This window comes from Aulonocara sp. 'chitande type north' Nkhata Bay, linkage group LG2, assembly GCF_057382095.1.
Source record: "Aulonocara sp. 'chitande type north' Nkhata Bay isolate Kocher_YH1m ecotype deep benthic linkage group LG2, A_spYH_male_GT1.1, whole genome shotgun sequence".
In the NCBI taxonomy this organism is placed as follows: domain Eukaryota; kingdom Metazoa; phylum Chordata; class Actinopteri; order Cichliformes; family Cichlidae; genus Aulonocara; species Aulonocara sp. 'chitande type north' Nkhata Bay.
Genome location: NC_141345.1, coordinates 22013080 through 22030930, shown reverse-complemented (window position 1 = coordinate 22030930; position 17851 = coordinate 22013080). Strand labels below are relative to the sequence as shown.

Sequence of the window (17851 nt, the reverse complement as noted above, 5' to 3'; positions counted from 1 at the left end):
CCTCCACTCCCCTCCCCAGCCTTCCTCCCACCACTCTTTGAGATTCACACGTTTGCTTTTGTCTTTTGCTGTTTTTGCTTTTTTTTTTTTATCATCTAAACAGAGAACTCCCATTTACTCACCATCCAGCCTGATCTAACCACCACCACCACCAGTTATCAAGGCACCCTGCGCTCTCGCCACGATGCCACCGGGAAGTTTTCGATGACCAACGGGCCTCTGCTGGACCCGCTTCCCAACGGCTCACACACCTTGCACAACGGCAAGCTCAACTCTGACGCTGCTGCCGAGTTTGTAAGCAGGCTCTCCACCCAGAGCTACTTTAAAACGCTGCCCCGCGATGTGGCCAACACCTCCTATGGGACCTTCAACTTCCTAGGCGGCAGGCTGACTATCCCCAACACAGGTAGGTTCTTCATTAAGGTCTATTTAGGTTTCATTCCAACTCTCACACTGTTCAGATCAATTGTTTTGGCTTAGAAAACAAAAACAAAAAAAACTTCCACTTAAGCTTTTGTTCACATATTGTAATCACCTGTAAACAAAAAGCTCACTGTTGCTACATGTCTGTTATTGTTGTAAACAGAAAGTCATATTTATTGGCTATTTATTGGAGGCTTTGGTTGATGTCATATTGCATCATAATGCTCCCTTTTCTGAGACCAAATAACACCAGTGCAGTACATTACTGGGCCTTAATGTGTGTTTTCAGAAGAAATAATAAGGTTAACATCAGGAGGAAGTATTTACTACCCGGGGCAAGTAGTGTGGGGTTACCAAACAGTTTTCTACCCACCTGAGGCTCTGCTGCTAACTAGGGTGGTCCCCCTGAGAACCTCGTACCCTCAGGGGATCTTTTTCTGTTTGCTTTCCAACCACCGAACATGATGTATTATCCTGACTAACAAATCCTTCGTGCCCACATTACCAGCGCGTGCAGGCCTGTGGCTAATGGTTTTCAGTAAACCATAGCCACACTGCAGCCAATTTGACATAAAATGGCAGGGAAACACAGGTGTTACTAATCACATTAATAAAGGCTTTGTGCCTGAATAAAACAGAACCTCTGTTAATGGCATTAGTATGTGTGTTTCGCCAACATTTTATGGAAAAAAGCTGCTGTGAAATAGGCCTATTTGGATCCGCTTTGGTTGTTGTGGCCTTTTGCTTTCTTGTAATCCTATTCCAGCCTCTCTGCATTTTCTCTCTACATTGCTGCACTGTTTGTTTGGATGCCCTAGGTAGCTGAGAGGAAATGCTAGGGAAGATTTTTTTATATTTTGCTTTGCTGAGTCAAAATTCCATTATATTTCCTCTGCTGCATATAAAGGCTTAAAGCCTGGACCAATTTCCCTGTTTCTATCATTTTTAAAGCTAACATCAAAGTTCTACTATAATTTCTATGCTGGTTTATTTATATATCTATATATATATAGATATATAAATATTATGTATACATTTCCAAATTGCTGTGCCACTCACCACATGAGGGGCATACAAGGCATAGACCAATAAATGTACATTTGAGTCACTCAAAGGTTCCCCTTATGTGCTTGTGAGAACTTGGCTAAAATAGGAGCTAAAAGGACACAAATGGTGGACCCTGAGAACTTTGATACTTTCTTATTCCTTAAGTGTAAAAGTGCAAAAAAAATGGGGAATTACATCAAAATAAATGAAAGTTATGACAAGAAAAAAAAAAGTGAGTGCAAAAAGTAACATTGAAGAATTTAAAATGCATGCAAGCTGCAAGTTCTACAGACATGCAGCTTGCATTTTATTTAAAGGTTGCTCTAGAAATTGATCTTCACCTCAGTTCAGTGTTATTTATATAGCACCAAGTCACAACAGCAGTCATCTCAAGGCAATTTATACTGTAAGGTGACGACACTACAGTAATACAGAGAAAACACCAGTATTAAAATATCACCCTATGAGCAAGCACTTAGCAACAGTGGGAAGGAAAGATTTCCTTTTAACAGGAAGAAATGTCCAACAGAAGAAGGCTCAGATAATGGCAGCCATCTGCTGTGACCAGTTGGGGATGACGGGAGACGGGACCTTCACAAACCTACTATTATTTTTCAGTAGCTCAGTTTAAACAGTAATTAACGTTTTGAATTTATCCTAAAATCAAATGTCAGGTGTTGGAAATGATCAGAAGGTCTGATCAGAAACCCGTTGTGATGTGGTTGCTGCCTCTCTATAGTCTGTGTTATTACGTCTCTTTGGTAACATCATTTGGATGGATGAAGGCTCACGCTATCGTCTATTATTATTTATTACCAAAGATGCAGTTGCTGGCTGAACTAATAGCACTCCATACATTATTTCTTTGTTAGCTCTTTGTGACAACAGGCAACTGTGCTGCAGACATAAGGTGCAGCAGACTATCTGTCAGTCTCGAGAAGTTGATTTTGCCCTGGAGGTCCATATAGCGGCTGATGCAGAATGACAGTCACAAACACTGCACAGAGAACAGCTAACCCACCACTCCGTATGTTTCTCTGTTTACAGCTCTTGGCGTCTTCGTAATAAGAAGTGAAACCTCAAACTTGAAAGCAATTTCCACTTTACTGCTCCCAAACTTATAAACGTGATTCATAAAAGTGGAATAAAAAAACAACAACTTTGGACTGTAAAAACAGTTGTTTTATTCGGGCCCTGTATTGTAAGTTTGTGTCATGCAATGGCATCTTTAATCCTCTGTAGGATGTTCCTCTGTTTACAGCTATACTTTAAGCTCACAAAGAAACATGATCTAAACAATTTAACATCTGCTCTGTGTTTGGAAATGCTGCGGGAGCGAGTTGGCTTTATATGTTTTATTACACCTGCTTTAGTGTCTGTGACTGGACATTTGCAAGGAGAATTGAACAATAACGGCTCAGTCCCATAAACATTACTGTCTTGTTGAAACCCACTGCAGACTATTCAGCCTTAAAACTCATGTTTCCTAATAGGTTCATGCCAGGACAGCCATGAAGTGCACAGGCTGTATTTCTGTATGGGATACAAATTAGTTTCCATCAGTTATGAGGGAAATAAGACGGGACACCGAAAAAGTCACTAATCCAACATTAAATCACACAAAAAAAACAGCGATTCTGCTTATATTTGTCAACAAGCCACATCTACACAGCAATGCATGAATAACTAAAAAGAACATTCAGTGCAGTGACAAGATGAGATATAATGAGATGTGGAATAAAATCTATAACAAATTATTCCAATTATTTCCTTGGCTAATGACAGAGCTGGTTGGGGGTTGTAGCCAATGTCCACAAGTGTCAGTTTTATGCTAAGAGAACAGACAGAAGGGGGAAAAAGACGGCAAAGATCAGCCTTATAAAAGATATAAAAAGTCCACCGCGTCATCATTAAGTCCCTATTTTGCTTCCCCTCTTCACATTAGCCGATTAGAGCTTATATAATTATACTGGAAGACAGTGTTTTCATTTGGCTCATTGTAAGCTGTCCAGATTAGCCGATGCTGGTACGTCTTGTGGAAGAAAGGGGCCTTTTTTTCCTTCCTGTTTCCTTGCCACCACTCTCTCTCTCTCTGTGCCTCTCTTCCACTCTCTTGAAGATGTTTTATGCATGGATTAACTCAAAGCCATGTTGACTATACCACGCATTGGCACCCATCTTCTCAGTGGGACACAGAGGGGGGGGAAAAAAAATCTCACCACTTTTATGCTTCAACTCAAAGCAGATATACTGTCATTTAGCACAGTTTCAGAGTGGGCACATGGAAGACATGGTTTATAGATTCAGACAAGGCTTTGAGCATTTAGGCACCTTCGCCTTATTCAAACAGATGTTTTATGGTGAATAGAGGCCCAGTTTTACCATGCAGAGACTGTTGAGATTGTGTCACATAGTCTCTATTTGTACAACATTTAAAATGGGATTCTAAGTGGATGATTTTGGCACCGGAAACACAGCTCAAATGCCACAACACTCAAGCTATTTCAATAGCTCTGCCTATTCTCCAGTGTGCATTCCTACACTCTCCTGGGGAAGTGCAATTTTCCTGGAGTAGTCTGTTCCATGGTCTCAATTATCTACTTGGTGGCAGACGGAGGACATTTAAACTGCGATGCAGCGTGCGCTTTTGTCTCAGCTAATTGTTGACCGTGGGGACGTGTGCCGCCTCGGCTGCCGGTGCAGAGATTTGCATCTACTGTACCTGAAGGAGGCTGCCTCTGACCTTCAGAATAGATTTGTTTTTTGTTTTTGCAGCCTTACAGTTTTGTCGAGTAGGCTGGCTTCCTTTGTGGGATGACAAAAGCGTTGTTCACTCTGAACAAATGAGCCTGTCCCCCTCCCTCCCTCCTGCTCACCCCCCTCCTCTCTTCTCTCCCTTTGTTGTTATTTGCATTAGGAATCAGTCTGCTCATTCCTCCCGAGGCCATCCCCAGAGGAAAGATCTATGAGATTTATCTCACTGTTCAGAGGAAGGAAGATTTAAGGTGGGTCTCTTTAACGCTGTCTAACTGGCAGTCTTCCCTGCCACTAGGCTGTTTGTTTTGATGCTCTACTGTTCCATTAGGAACGGCTTAGCAGTCTGTGCCAGTACTGTGGAGAAAGGATGTAAATAAATAACGTAGCCTTTTACCGGGATGTGCACTATTTAAGTTAAATGAATTGTTTGGGAAAACACTGTTTATCTGGCTTGCTGCACTTCAGTCTCTCGTGGCACAGCCACTGCAGCATGTAGTGTCATGTTATTACTCAGTCATCACAGCTTGGTGCGACAATCAGAATCAGAATCAGAATACTTTATTGATCCCTGGGGGAAATTATTTTTTGTTACAGTGCTCCATTTTAAACCAACATTAAGACAAGACAGACAATACGCTAACTAAGAATAGTACAATATATACATATATATACATACATACATACATACATAAGTCACTTATAAATAAATATTTGGAAAAGAAACATGTGTAGTTGTAGCAGCAAACAGTGTGTTAAGTGGATGCGTTGTACCAGTCAAGTCAGCGAGTCCAGCAGGCTTTTATGATTCTCTGTTACAGCTGCTAGATAATTTGCAGAGGTGACAGTATCATATCCTGCTTACAAGAGACCGATAAATTCTCACTTATATCTCAATGAGGAAAAGCATCCATCGCTCTCTCTTGCTCCTCTCCCCGGTGTAGGTTACCCGTGGCTGGCTGCCAGACCCTTCTCAGCCCCATTGTGAGTTGTGGCCCTCCGGGGGTGGTCCTGAGCCGGCCAGTTATCCTCAGCATGGACCACTGCTTTGATGCATGCCTGGATAACTGGGCCGTGCGCCTTAAGAAGCAGAATTATGAGGGCGCTTGGGAGGTAAGACGGCACTATCATTCCAGCACAAATCCTTTGGAGAAAGACAAAGTTGCCATCCAGTGAATTTGTAAAGTCTTCTAAACTTATTCAGAGCTTTTCTCCCCAAAAAAGTACAAACTTGCTCAGCAGTGACTTGAAAGGCACTCAGTGGTATATAGCGGAGATAGTTCTGACCCGGCACTCATCTACTCCATCGGGTTTAAATTATTGACCATCAGGTGTTTTCTCATCGGGGCTTGAACAAAAGCCTGGAAGCGCTGGCTCTCTAGCTAATGAGTTGCTAAGCAACATGTTTCTCAAAACAGACATTCTCTAAGCAAATTACTGATCCTCAAAGTACTCCTCTGAGTGCTCCTTGACCATTTCTGACCGCGGCTTCCAATTACAGAGTTCCCTCCCCATTTTTCTATCCATGAAATTTGAAAGTAACCAGAAGTGCCAGACTCCAATAGGATGCAGTTGGGAAGAACCTGCCTACACACACACACACACAGGTACACGCACACAAACAAGCACAGTTTGAGGTAGTGTAACCATCTCGACAATCCAGAGAGATTGGAAAGGGTGCTGGTGGGCTTCAGAGTGTTACTAGGTCTTCTTTCATGTTCGATATTGTGCATAAATTATTCAGCCTCCCTCCCCCCCCCTGTGTGGCAGCGGTGGGGTGTCTGCGGGATGGATTGGCCTGTCTGAGGCAGAGGTTAGACCAGCCCTTTTAATCATCGGCCGGACCAAATATAGCCCAGCAGCCTGGCTTGCGTGGACACCAAAGGGGATAAAAGTGCCAGGTGGACAAGAGAATAGAAGGCGAGAGGGTGGAAATAACTGCGGAGTGTGACGGAAAGTGGAAGGGGGGGAAAAGAAATAAGATCGAGAGAGAGAGGAAAAGTAGACAGGCAGGTAATGCAGATCTAGAGGAACGCCATGCAGGCGAGGACGACGCAAGGCGAGAGAGTGAAAATGGATAACAGGCTTGCAGAGGGAGAAAGAGGAATGAATTGCTCGTAGAGCGAGCGCTTAGTGGCGTAATTGAGCCACCTCGGTCTCTGTTCCACTCTGTAGAAATATTAAGATGATGAAAAAGTGAGACTCCATTGTGGTTGCATAGCAAATGAATTGTGTCAATACTAATTCTATTGATGTAGATGGTGTCTGGTTGAATCGATCCTACAGGGGCTCGCTGGGCATTTGGCAGGCAGAATGCTCTCTTCAGCTTGATTGGCTAATGGGTAGAGTCAGTCAACTGGCATGAAGGGATTTTAGAGAAAATGTTGTCACCTTGGGTCCAATTTGTCTCCATCAAATTATCTCAGAGATGGAATGGGATATTTTCATAGGTACCTCATCCTTGTTAAGGATGGATTTGCGATGCAGGATTTCAGCTCTGTAACGACGATGAAAAATGCAAGGTGTTGTTTCTGAGGGTTTTTTTTCTGTTTTTGTTTTAAACCTGTCATTTTTTTTGTTCTCCGTGGCAAATTAAAGCACCAATTAATTCTTGTACTGCCTGTTAGTGTTTTTCAGCACTTTTCACCATCAGGCAAGACTGTTGTTTTGCAGATAAATTGGCAAGTTGTTTTCACCTTTCTTAACAAATCTGAAACAATCGTTGTAGGAGATTCCAGCAATCCCGATAATCCAATATTCAGTGCACCTCCAGTCTTTCCTTTCTGCAGAAGCGTCTGTTCTTGCCAGGAATCTGTTCGAGTCTCCTTTCATGTTAACTGAATACCTCGTTCATGCATTATTAAGGAAACTGATGGTGTTCTATAGGATGTATGTCTTTGTATGAGGAGGTGTGTGTCTTTATGTCAGGATGTAGTAAGTCGTAGTGCGGCGAAAAAGGAATCTGAAGCGAGATCAAAGAAGACCTTTTTCCCCCTGATCTAAACATTACCTAAAGACCTTTTACCTTTGATGTTACTCTGTCACACAGCACGAACAATAGAGTTTGATGCCCTTCTACTGCGCCAGTCTGCTTTCCTAAAAGCCTTTTGCAAACACACATACACACCAGATATCCAGGCAAACACATCGCCCTTGCCTCCTACATAAATTGGGTGCCTGACCTTCTATCCACACTTTGTTTTTTCTTCCTCCCCCACCCCTGCCTCTTCCAGGACGTCCTGTTGATGGGAGAGGAGCTGGTGTCAGACCCTTATTACTGCCAGCTCGAGGCCGAGACGTGCCGGCTCTTCTCGGAGCAGCTGGGTACATTCGCCCTGGTGGGCGAGTCCCTGCACATGGGCGCCGCCAAGCGCCTGAGGTTGGTGCTCTTCTCGGACGCTTACTGCTCCACGCTGGAATACAACATCAGGGTATACTGCATGGACGACACGCAGGACGTCTTCAAGGTAAACTTGTGAAAATTGTGGCGCTGCCTGTTATTGTGTGTGACGGGCAGTTTGTGAGGCCTGAGATTGGCCGGTTTCGAATCAGCTGAGCGATAGGTGGACTATTATGTCTAACAGCTTCGTCTGTCACATTGAAAGGTTAGCAGAAACTGGCACAGACGTGTAGGAGGTAGGCACAGCCATGATAAATTGAATGATATCGCAGGCCTGATTACACCATGTACAGTTCGGGATTGTGCCATTTGTTCAGATGATGGTTGCCCCCCCGCCACCACACACACACACTGACCCTAAGTCAGTTGAAACAATCCACACATCCAGCTTAAACACATAATATATATTGTATGTGTTTTGGATTGCTGTTCTTGTTTTGTTTTTTTCTTTTCTTTTTCCATCCATGTCAACAGAGACATCTCACTCCCTTCAGCCAAGCTGTGGTTCTGCTTGGCTGCCACAGGCCGAGAAGTTTCCCATCACTTTGTTCAACAGCATATTTCAACTTCGCTTTTTTCCCCCCCTCCACATGGACAGAGTATAATCAAGCACTAATGCCTTCCTCCCTCCCCTGAGGACTGCCTCTGAGTAGCCTGTTAAGATTTCATTTGCATGGTTAATTAGTAAATTAAAAGGAGAGCCTGTCCCAATCTTTTCCCAGCAACCCCTGTGCGCTCGCTCTTTTCTCTCTCTTGCTCTTTCTCTCCACACCTCTTTTTTCCCCCCCCCTCCCTCTGAGCTCTTCCTCTTCTTCTGACACCACCCACAGCCACAAGTGCCACTTCCCGCTAGAGTCCACTTTTGCTGGCTTTAATGGCTAACCTCCCCTCCACAAGCGCAATCTACGGACGTCTGCGGGACATCGGCAAACGAAAGTCAATGGGAGCTTGCACTGAAATTAGCGCTCTCACAGTCAGGGAGTTGAAGATGAGATGGAAACTGTGTACAGACTCTCATGCCTTACGTCTATCCGTTTGTGCTTCAGTTTTGCCCCTGCTGCTATCACATGATAGCCGGCACACTCAGGAAAAGTCCTGGCGAAAAATCTCATGAACTGTGTATAAAAGAATGTGACACGGGAGCTAAAGAGTGTTTTTCCTCAGATGCATTTCAGCCCATATGTTTACTTGACATTAGAGTAGCTCTAACAGTAGCGTGCTCTCTTTATTCAGCTCATCCGATGACCCAGTAGTGTGCGACTGTTGAAATGACCTTGTGTGTCTGCGTTGGATGCAGGAAGGCTGCTGGTGCACAAAAACTCTCTCTCTCTCTCTCTCCCTCTCCCTCTGGCTAGCTCTTGTTCTGCTATTCTCCGGCTCTCTTAGCCAAGAAAAGGACATCTGAGCTTGTTGACTCCAGCACTTGTGCTGCCATACTCTGCAGCTCCCTCGACGCCCTTGAGTGCATTAGCTCCCCGTCTCTCACACAACCTGGTGCTGTGGTAAGCCACGGCGTCTCCAGGGTTTTGTAGTTTTTAGTGAGTGATTTAGAACGTTGCCCACGCTGCTTAGTAATCTCGACTCCACACTGCTCTTGGTACTATTATGGAGGGAGCAGTTCATTTAGCAAGTACATTAACTACTTTGAGTGGAGATTAAACTTCCCTGGAGAGGTTCAGACTAATCACTAATCACTATCTTTAAAATGCACCATTTATGATTAGACTTTCACTATGGCTACCATTAGAGTTAATTGTAGTGCATGAGAGTGGTGGACCAGCGGGAGGTGGTGCAGTGAAGAGTGTATGTACTGTACACCTTCAGCACATGTGACTTTTATGACCACACTTGCAACCTGCTAATCCACCGCAGATGTTAACTTTCCATGCATTAAACAGGCTGCTCAATGACGAGAGATAAAATGGATGTTCAGTGGCGAGAGGAAAGTGTAGAAACCAGAAGGGATGCTGAGCTTTTCTGACTAGTCCCATTGCTGGCTGTCACTCTGAGCTGACAAGCCTCCATCAGGGAGAATGACAGACACGCACACGCACAAACACAAATGCATTCAGCTACACTTATGCATGCTGTACCATTGAATCTCTTATCTCCCAATTACAGCAGATTAGAACCAATGTTATTGTCTTTGATCCTAAGTGTGCGGGGGCTCTGGGGAAACAGTGACATTTTCGTCTGATGCTTGCCGTATGTTAGCACGGCTCTGCTGGGACCAATTAAGTTAATATTTAATGTGTGTCCCACTCTTGATCGGCCCAGCCAAGGCTGGCACAGCAGCAGAGGCGACATAATCAGCGTTTGGTAGCGCCCTCGCTGTGCGCTCGCTTGTTCCAGCTAAACCTGTGGGAGAGCATCACTGAGGTTCTGCCATTCCACAACTGCAGTGAAGCAAGCCTCCAACTCGGAGGAGAGATACACCTAACACCTTTATCTAATTAACTGTAAGGGTGTCTTCCAGGACTGGAATATGGTGCAGCTGCTTTTCTATATATATATATATGTTTAGCTGTGATATTCTTCACAATCTGACAGCTTTTGAAAGTCTGTATGTTTTTCTACTGAGCATAATCCAAATTTGAATAGCGGAACATTAATGAAAAATCTGTGTTTATTGATAAGTAAATGTGCTTCCTTTACACCCACATGTCTGTGTTTGTGAGGCCATTTTTCTTTTTGTACAGTTAAAAAAAACATTTAAAAAATGATTTACAAACCACCCACTCCCTGTCAGATATTTTTTTTTTTTTTTTTTTACTGAGGTTGAAGCACAGATTTTTTTTCCCCCGTATTAACCAGTACATTGTAAAAGAAACCATAATAAATACTGATGCAGTAGTGTTTCTAATAAATATCTGGATTGGATTCATTTGCTTGCTTTGGCAGTACTTGTCAGATTGAGCCACCATTTCAATTCACTCTGACTACTTGACAGATTTAAATGACATTTTATACAGCTAGGCATGATGCTCAGGTAGATTGTACGATAGCACCGTAATGTTGTCACAATTCAAATAATTTGTCCAATAATTTAAACTTAATATTCTCAGTGGCTTTGATTTTAATACTAATTAGCAAGTGATAGCATTAGCATTGCCAGTGACCGTTGTTAGCATGCTAATGGTGAAACATTGTGAAACGCAGGCTCATAGAGCATATAGTAAAGGTTTCTTGTTTAATTATTGTTGTAGCAGAAATAGTACAATTTTGTTCTGTGTTCGACTTTTGAAAGAGCTCTTTATATGCTCCCACTGACATGCTTATCGGGTTTTAGCTAACATTGCTAACAAGCGATAAGTATACGTGTGTCCCAATTCCTTCAAAGACCACAAAGGCTGGAGCAGCTGTTAATTGGGACAGTCCTGCCGACAACATGCTGCTTAGGTTGTGTATGTTAGCATGCCAATAGACAGTATAAAAAATGGACCCAGGTGCCTTGATAATCACCCATTAGTTTCTGAAATCCCGTGATGTGATAAGATGGGGTGGGACTGACTGTGAGACTGCTTATTAGTTGATTAACAATAACCAATGATTAAATGCAAAGTGGTGTATCTATGCATAGAATGAAAAATGTAAATGAAGAAGAAAATCTCTTCCCTCTGCAATAAACCTAGACCTACTACAGGGTAAGTAATGGAGGATTCATGGCCACTTGATACTGCCCTAACTGTATGCTTTATCAAATAGGAAAGTTTTAATTTAAGCCTAATCTTAAAAGTAGAGCGAGTATGCCACCTGCGGTTAAACTGACCATCTTCCACATGAAAAACTGGGACCTACCCTATATCTACACAAAAAAGGTCACCACCTGGATTTAAGCAAATAGGCAACAGCCTTCCATTGCACTCAAGGTTTAGCAAGATGACAGTGACAGGATTTATCGGACAGAAATCTTGAGAGGGCTGTTCAGGGAGCATGAGACATCATTTTCACACATGGATTGGCCACCACAGAGTCCAGACCTTAACCCCATTGAGAATCTTTGGCGTGGGCTAGAGAAGACTTTACGCAACAGTCTGACTCTCGCAGCATTAATACAAGATCTTGGCACAAGAGTAATGCATCTCTAGACAGAAATAAATGTTGTAAATAACTCATCAAGTCTAAACATGATCCAGGGAAATATTAGTGGGACTTGTTTCTTCGAGCAGGGCAGTGTATATGATTATAATCTAGTGCAAGGTTCTCATCAGAGATGATTTTGGTGTACTTGTACACTTTCCCTATTAAAAATACTTAGTAGCTAAAATAAATTTGTGATAAACTAAACACGTTGTGTAATATTGCACTGAAATACAAGATGGAGTGAAGAGATTTAAAATACCCTACCATAAGATACTGAAGTTAACTTGGCTGGCTCAGTTTAACTCCTGGCATGATGCTTACTTTTTCCCATAACCGCTATCAATTCAGACTGATATTGAGCTTAACAGTTTGCATTGTTTTGTAGTAATTGCCTGTTATAATAGGCCTATGCTGCTAGGCAATTCACATGATGCACTAAGCATCTCTTCTTCTCTTATCTCTTTTCACACTCTGTGTTTATACACCACTTTAATCATTAGTAATTATTAATCTCTGGCTCTCGTCCACAGCGTGTCACCCCTAACTGTTTACAGAAGATGACTTCCCCTTCCATGAGCCTGGTTCTGCTGGAGGTTTATTCCTGTTAAAAGGGAGTTTTTACTTCCCACTTTCACCAAGTGCTTGCTCAAAGGGGGTCATCTGACTATTGGGGTTTTCTCTTAACCTTACAATATAAAGTGCCTTGAGGCAACTGTTGTTGGCACCGTGCAAATATAATTGAAGTAAATAGTTGACAGATCACCAACATAAAAGATCATCTTAAAAAACAAAGCATCATAAATACTTTTTGACTCGGATAAATTTGCTTAGATGTAGCAGCCATTAAAACTGGTGCCAAAAGGAATGGCTGCCTGGCAATAAAAGGGCACGGTTGCCAAGATACAAGGGGTGGCTTATCTTGTGTGTCACGTGTATACAGGTGTTTGTCTAATTAATCATTGTTGTACCTTTATGTGGTTTTTAGATGCTGAGGTAAAAGTGAACTCTCTTTGTACTCCTGGTGTTTTATTTCCAACTGCAGATTTACTCCCTCATCAGTAACACCTTACGAGTCCAATACATTTAGCTTCTCTGTCTCCCTGTTGTAGAAATGTATGTTCCAGGATTTAAATGGGTGTTTAATTGATGTCTTGCTGGTTAAATAGTGGCCCCTGGATTCTTTTTGTACAGTGTTTGACCTCGAGCAATGATTCTTATTTGCGTTAAAAAGGGCTCATAAACTGTTTATGTGCTCCCACTATGACGTTTCCTTGCTAGCTGCTGAGCAGCGAGCCATGTTTGAGCGGAAACTTTTTAGCTTTTCTGTAACAGAGAAGAGAAAAGCAGCATGTACGGAGTGAAATACAAACTGTTTTTTTTTTCTGATCCCTCCATTACAAAAGTTACTGGCAACAAATTCTAGAAGAAAAACAGAAGAGCATAGCCCAGTAATTGCTGGCATTAAGTTAAACAAGACAGTCAGCTTTATCACTGAGCCCAGCTGAGAAATTGTTTCCATATTATATTTCTGTGTTCCTGTGTGCTTTTTTTCCTCCCGTCCTGCTCTGTGATTTATTAAGCAGAATGCGCATCTTTTCCCTTGCAAACACAGTCCCCATTTATAACTGAGCAGACAAGTCCCTTCTATTTGTAGTTATTAATCAGAGTTGACTGTAGCGGGCACGGCCACTGGAGCTCAGACCGATAGACTCTCAGTCAGAGAGGAAAAGCCTGTCACATCCTGCTGACAAATACACAGATTTATGGAGCCCACATAGCCAGGCTACTCTCTATAAACAAATGCATTTGCCTGAAAAGAGCAGCTCTGAAAATGGATATTCACTATGAATGCACATTTTTAAACACGATGACACCGTGTCGCCGAGAGTGAGGGGCTGAGGACGAGTTTATGAGGATCTTACCGCCCGTGTGCATGTATAGCTCCATGTTTCGGATGACATGTAGCTTGACTAATTAACTGATCAAAGGCTACTCATAATCTCCATTAGAGCTGGTTGTGTTAATCAGTTTGCTACACACAAAGCCGGCACAACACAAGGCCACAAGAAGCAGCTTGGCCTTGCTGTGAGGGGAAAGTCTGCAGCTTCGTGCCAGTCCGGTTCTTAATATATACGCCTCTGCTAATACTTTGATTTGTTTCGTTTGTGTTTCCACCCGGCATCCAAGGCTGGCTGTTCTTTTCTGTCGCAGGAGAGCGTTCGGTGCAGCCACTAACCTCTTTCTGTCATCACCAGCCCGGAGAGATTAGCTGTATGAGTGTCTCTTGTTTCCTGGTGGAGCCCGGCCCCCAGTCCATTACAGTCCCAGCTCTGGTCCATGCCGAAGGGATGGGTGGAGAGTGGGGTGGGGGGACATGAGTGAGCGTATAAAGGGGGTTGAAGTCATAGAAAACTGTGGCCATGATTGCAGTAATCCTGTTATCTCTCTTGCTAAAGCTGGCCACTCTAGTGACCTGGAGACACAAATGTTAAGCTGCCTCTGTCTCTCCCCTCTCCTGCTCCTGCTCTTTTCACTCCTCCCTGCTCTATCTCACTCTCTTTAGCCAGCCTCATTGAATGTCAGGGGGTGGTCTTGGCTTTGCCTGACTCTAAATTCACAGTCTTCACACACACCCCAGGCTATCTCAAATTCCGTCAGAACAAAAGGGGTTTTTCTCCTGCGGTACTTGAACTTCTTGCCCATCTCATGCATCTTAATGTTCCCATAGCTGTACAGGTTCAGGGCGCCTTAGGAGAAAACAGCTCTTATTATATTCCCCTGAATTGGGGGAAACAAAACTGAGCTGGTGCAATCATGATTAATATGTGATTTGATAAACTAATTCCAAACCTTGCATTGTTTTCCTCCCAGAAAGAGTAAATAATACGGTCAAATTTAGCTTCTCATCTATTAGCTCGCTCACACTGTCATTTGTTAACAGGATAATGGGGCGTAAAGAGGGCCATTATTCTCTCAGTCCAGAACATATGCTGAAATCCTGCAGAAAAAAGCCACTCTGCAACACACACAGTCACAGCCACTCGGACGCACACAAACAACATGCGGGCGAGACGGTGTCATTTTGAAAGCGAGGACATGAGCACACTTTAAAGGAGCAAATGCATCATCCCGTGTTGTTCAACCCCCCCCCCCCCCCTCTCAGTGTCCCTGTCAGGTAGCAAGAGAATCATGTCCCAGACCCTGTTTTGATTGTAATCAAGTGTGCCGGCCTTGAACCTGACGTGCTGCTAGGCGGCTCGAGTTAGTATTCATTCTAGTCGCCACATTTGATAATAGGATAATTGGCATTCTGCACTCGTTCTGCTGCTAGTGGGGCTATAGATCTGTTCTATAGGTCAAAACCTGATCAAAGTCCAACATCCAATTTGCAATGCTAATCGCCGCCCAACAAATAATTGTGCTTAAGAACTGTTTAAATGAACCTCTCTGGAAGCCCACATAATGTGGCTTTTGTATCTGTAAGAGACATAATAGCAGAGGGCTTTTCTGTGGAGAACGCGCTGCCCTCTGTTATTAACTCATTAGACCTCGACGCTTTGATTCAGCGCCATTGTCTGACCTTCCCTCTCTGAGTAAGTGGACTGGGTAACATCACAAGACTCTTGTCTGGCAGAGCATGGAGGAGTATATTCCAGCTAGATGCATACATTCAGATCATTTTAGATTTTTTTTTTTTTTTTATGGTTTAAAATTAAAAAAAAGGTAAACCGATGCAAATTCGGGAATCAATCTAGATAATCACAAGGGGCATAATAATCATGTTAACAAGAAGATAAGCACAAAGCAAACATGGAAATTAACAATGCGGCGAACAAACAGTGAAATTCAATTGTCGGCCTGAACCAAAAATTGCTCATTCGTCAAAGGGGAGCGCACATGAAATAACGCAGGTAGAGATTCCAAATGGATAATTAACAGCTTTCTTTCCATTATAATTGGAATCAGTCTAGCCTGTTCCTGGGAAAGAGGGCAGAAAATTGAATCAGTGTTGTGCAGATAGAAATTACCACCATTCTCCACCTTAATTGGATGTCTTTGCTGAACTCATACCATGGGCAACCATGCTGGCATGCAGCGTTCAACATATGGCAGCCATCTATACGCACTTCGCCCTCTCGGAGCTGTTGTCTTTGAGGTACGACTCCGAGGAGCGCCCGGGCTGACTGTTTTCCTTCTGCTGCCATCTTGTTTCCCCTCCTCAGACAGATTAAAAGAACATGTCTTATTTTGGAGGTCTTTTCACACCACTAATTTCAGAGGCCTGTTTTCTCTGTTGTAGTATGCTCCTGTGATTGGAGTATGAGGCAGCACATGTGAATGGCAACCAAAGCGCTGGATTTCTGAGGACATGTTCAGCACAAAGCATCCAGCTCAAAGCGAATTGATAAATCAGAGGCAAATGTGCCGGATATTATCATCCCATTCCAGATGGTCATTTGGATGGCAACAAATGGTCCACTGAGCAAGTCCCACAGAGATTAAAATATTAAGCATGCATTTACAAATCTCTACTGGCACAAAAACAAAAATGAAATTAAGGAGATTCGCCATGCGAGAACAATGAGCAGTTGACTAATGGCTCGTTCACTTACTTCATCACAGCCCAGGTAGCCAGTAGGCTGGGAATGGCTGCAGTTCCTGCATGCTAATGCAGATGCAGAAAACACTGGCATATACAAACCGAGGCAGAGGATCAACCTTGCGATGACATTAAAGCACCGTGGAGACGAGTCGGTCCAGTCCTTTGTGGCCGCACGCAGAGACACTATCTTCTTTTCCTCAGATGTACTGTACCCCTGCCTCGTGTGTGTGTGTGTGTGTGTGCGCGTGCGCGCGCGCTGATACATTTTTATTCCAAAGCGGTACCGTTTTGTGTGCGTGAGTGATGCACCAGACAAAGTGTAAACAGCAAACAGTTATGGATTGTTTTTACACGTTTTCACTTACCTCTGCGAGTGTGTTGGTAAATGTACCTCCCCCTCTCATCCCCGAGCCCTGACACCTTTTCTCGCCTCTTTCTCTTTGATCAGGAGGTGATGCAGATGGAGCGGCAGCTCGGGGGTCGGCTGATTGACGAGCCTCACGTCCTGCTTTTCAAAGACAGTTACCACAACCTGCGCCTGTCCATCCATGACATGCCCCAGGCGCACTGGAGGAGCAAGCTGCTAGCCGGCTACCAGGTGCGTTGGGCTGCCCTTGAGGGGCTGCAGGGGCAGGGAGTCGCTCTGGATCAGTGCGGGAGTAAGGAGATTTAATACAAGTGCCTGGCCGAATCTGTTAAATTTGTTTACCGGCAGTAATAAGGCCGTCAAATGTGTTTGTTTATGAGCTCAATTTAAAATCTATGCCGTTTGTTAGTTTAAATTAGCCATCCAGAAAAGTAAAAAATTAATTGAACGCATGTTAACAAAAGTTAAAAAGTTACTGACTATTCAGAAGCTATTTGGGAGAAACTTTTTTTTATTGTTAATGAGGCTTCGTGGTCTCCTAATGTCTCTGGAAAGTTGTTTTTCATTAGAGTTGGGCCAGACTTGTTAATTAAGCATGTTTTGGTTTGGCTTCAGTTGATCACTTTAAAGATTCACACAAAGGAGTGTTTCTAAGTCTGTTACTGCAGGACTCTGCTGTCCAATAACCTTTTCTGTTCTTGGCACACTTTGGAACTTAGTCATTTGTCAGAGTAGAGGGAACCTTTTTACTTTTTTTTTTTTTTTTGGGGTGTGTGCACCCCTGTGCCTAGACCGCGAGTGTGCACGTAGTGTATACATGTGCATAGAGGAGCTGAATTGCGTGCACTAACTCAGGGCTGCAAGCTGATTGATTATACTAGCTGTCGCTCTCTCAAAGGGGGCTCGTATGAAATATAGAGCGGTATGTAAATATCTCGAACTTTGCAACCTGAATTTTGGATCGGCTCCACCTTACTGCACTCCCCGCACCTGCGCGTGGCCAGTTACACTGCAGCCCGACGTATGCACACACAAGGGATGTTCCAGGACTAGAAAATGTTCTGGCTGTAACTATGTGAGCATTGAGTACCGGGTCCCCAATGAGAGCATGCAGACTGTGCCAAGCAAGCAAGGCGGCAACAATGCACCCAGAACAGAGGCTTATTCCTCTGGA

At 43.5% G+C, this 17851-nt stretch overlaps 1 protein-coding gene across 3 annotated transcripts in view; it reads left to right on the top strand.

The window, feature by feature from the left end:
• The window catches only part of unc5a (unc-5 netrin receptor A), a 153846-nt gene that overhangs the window by 128860 nt on the left and 7135 nt on the right, over nt 1-17851 (top strand). For all 3 annotated transcript variants that reach the window (XM_086310347.1, XM_086310343.1, XM_086310335.1), the window contains 5 exons: nt 104-406; nt 4388-4475; nt 5169-5337; nt 7458-7691; nt 16759-16908. In XM_086310347.1, the coding sequence (XP_086166473.1) occupies nt 104-406; nt 4388-4475; nt 5169-5337; nt 7458-7691; nt 16759-16908 (944 nt within the window). The remainder of the gene's footprint in view (nt 1-103; nt 407-4387; nt 4476-5168; nt 5338-7457; nt 7692-16758; nt 16909-17851) is intronic.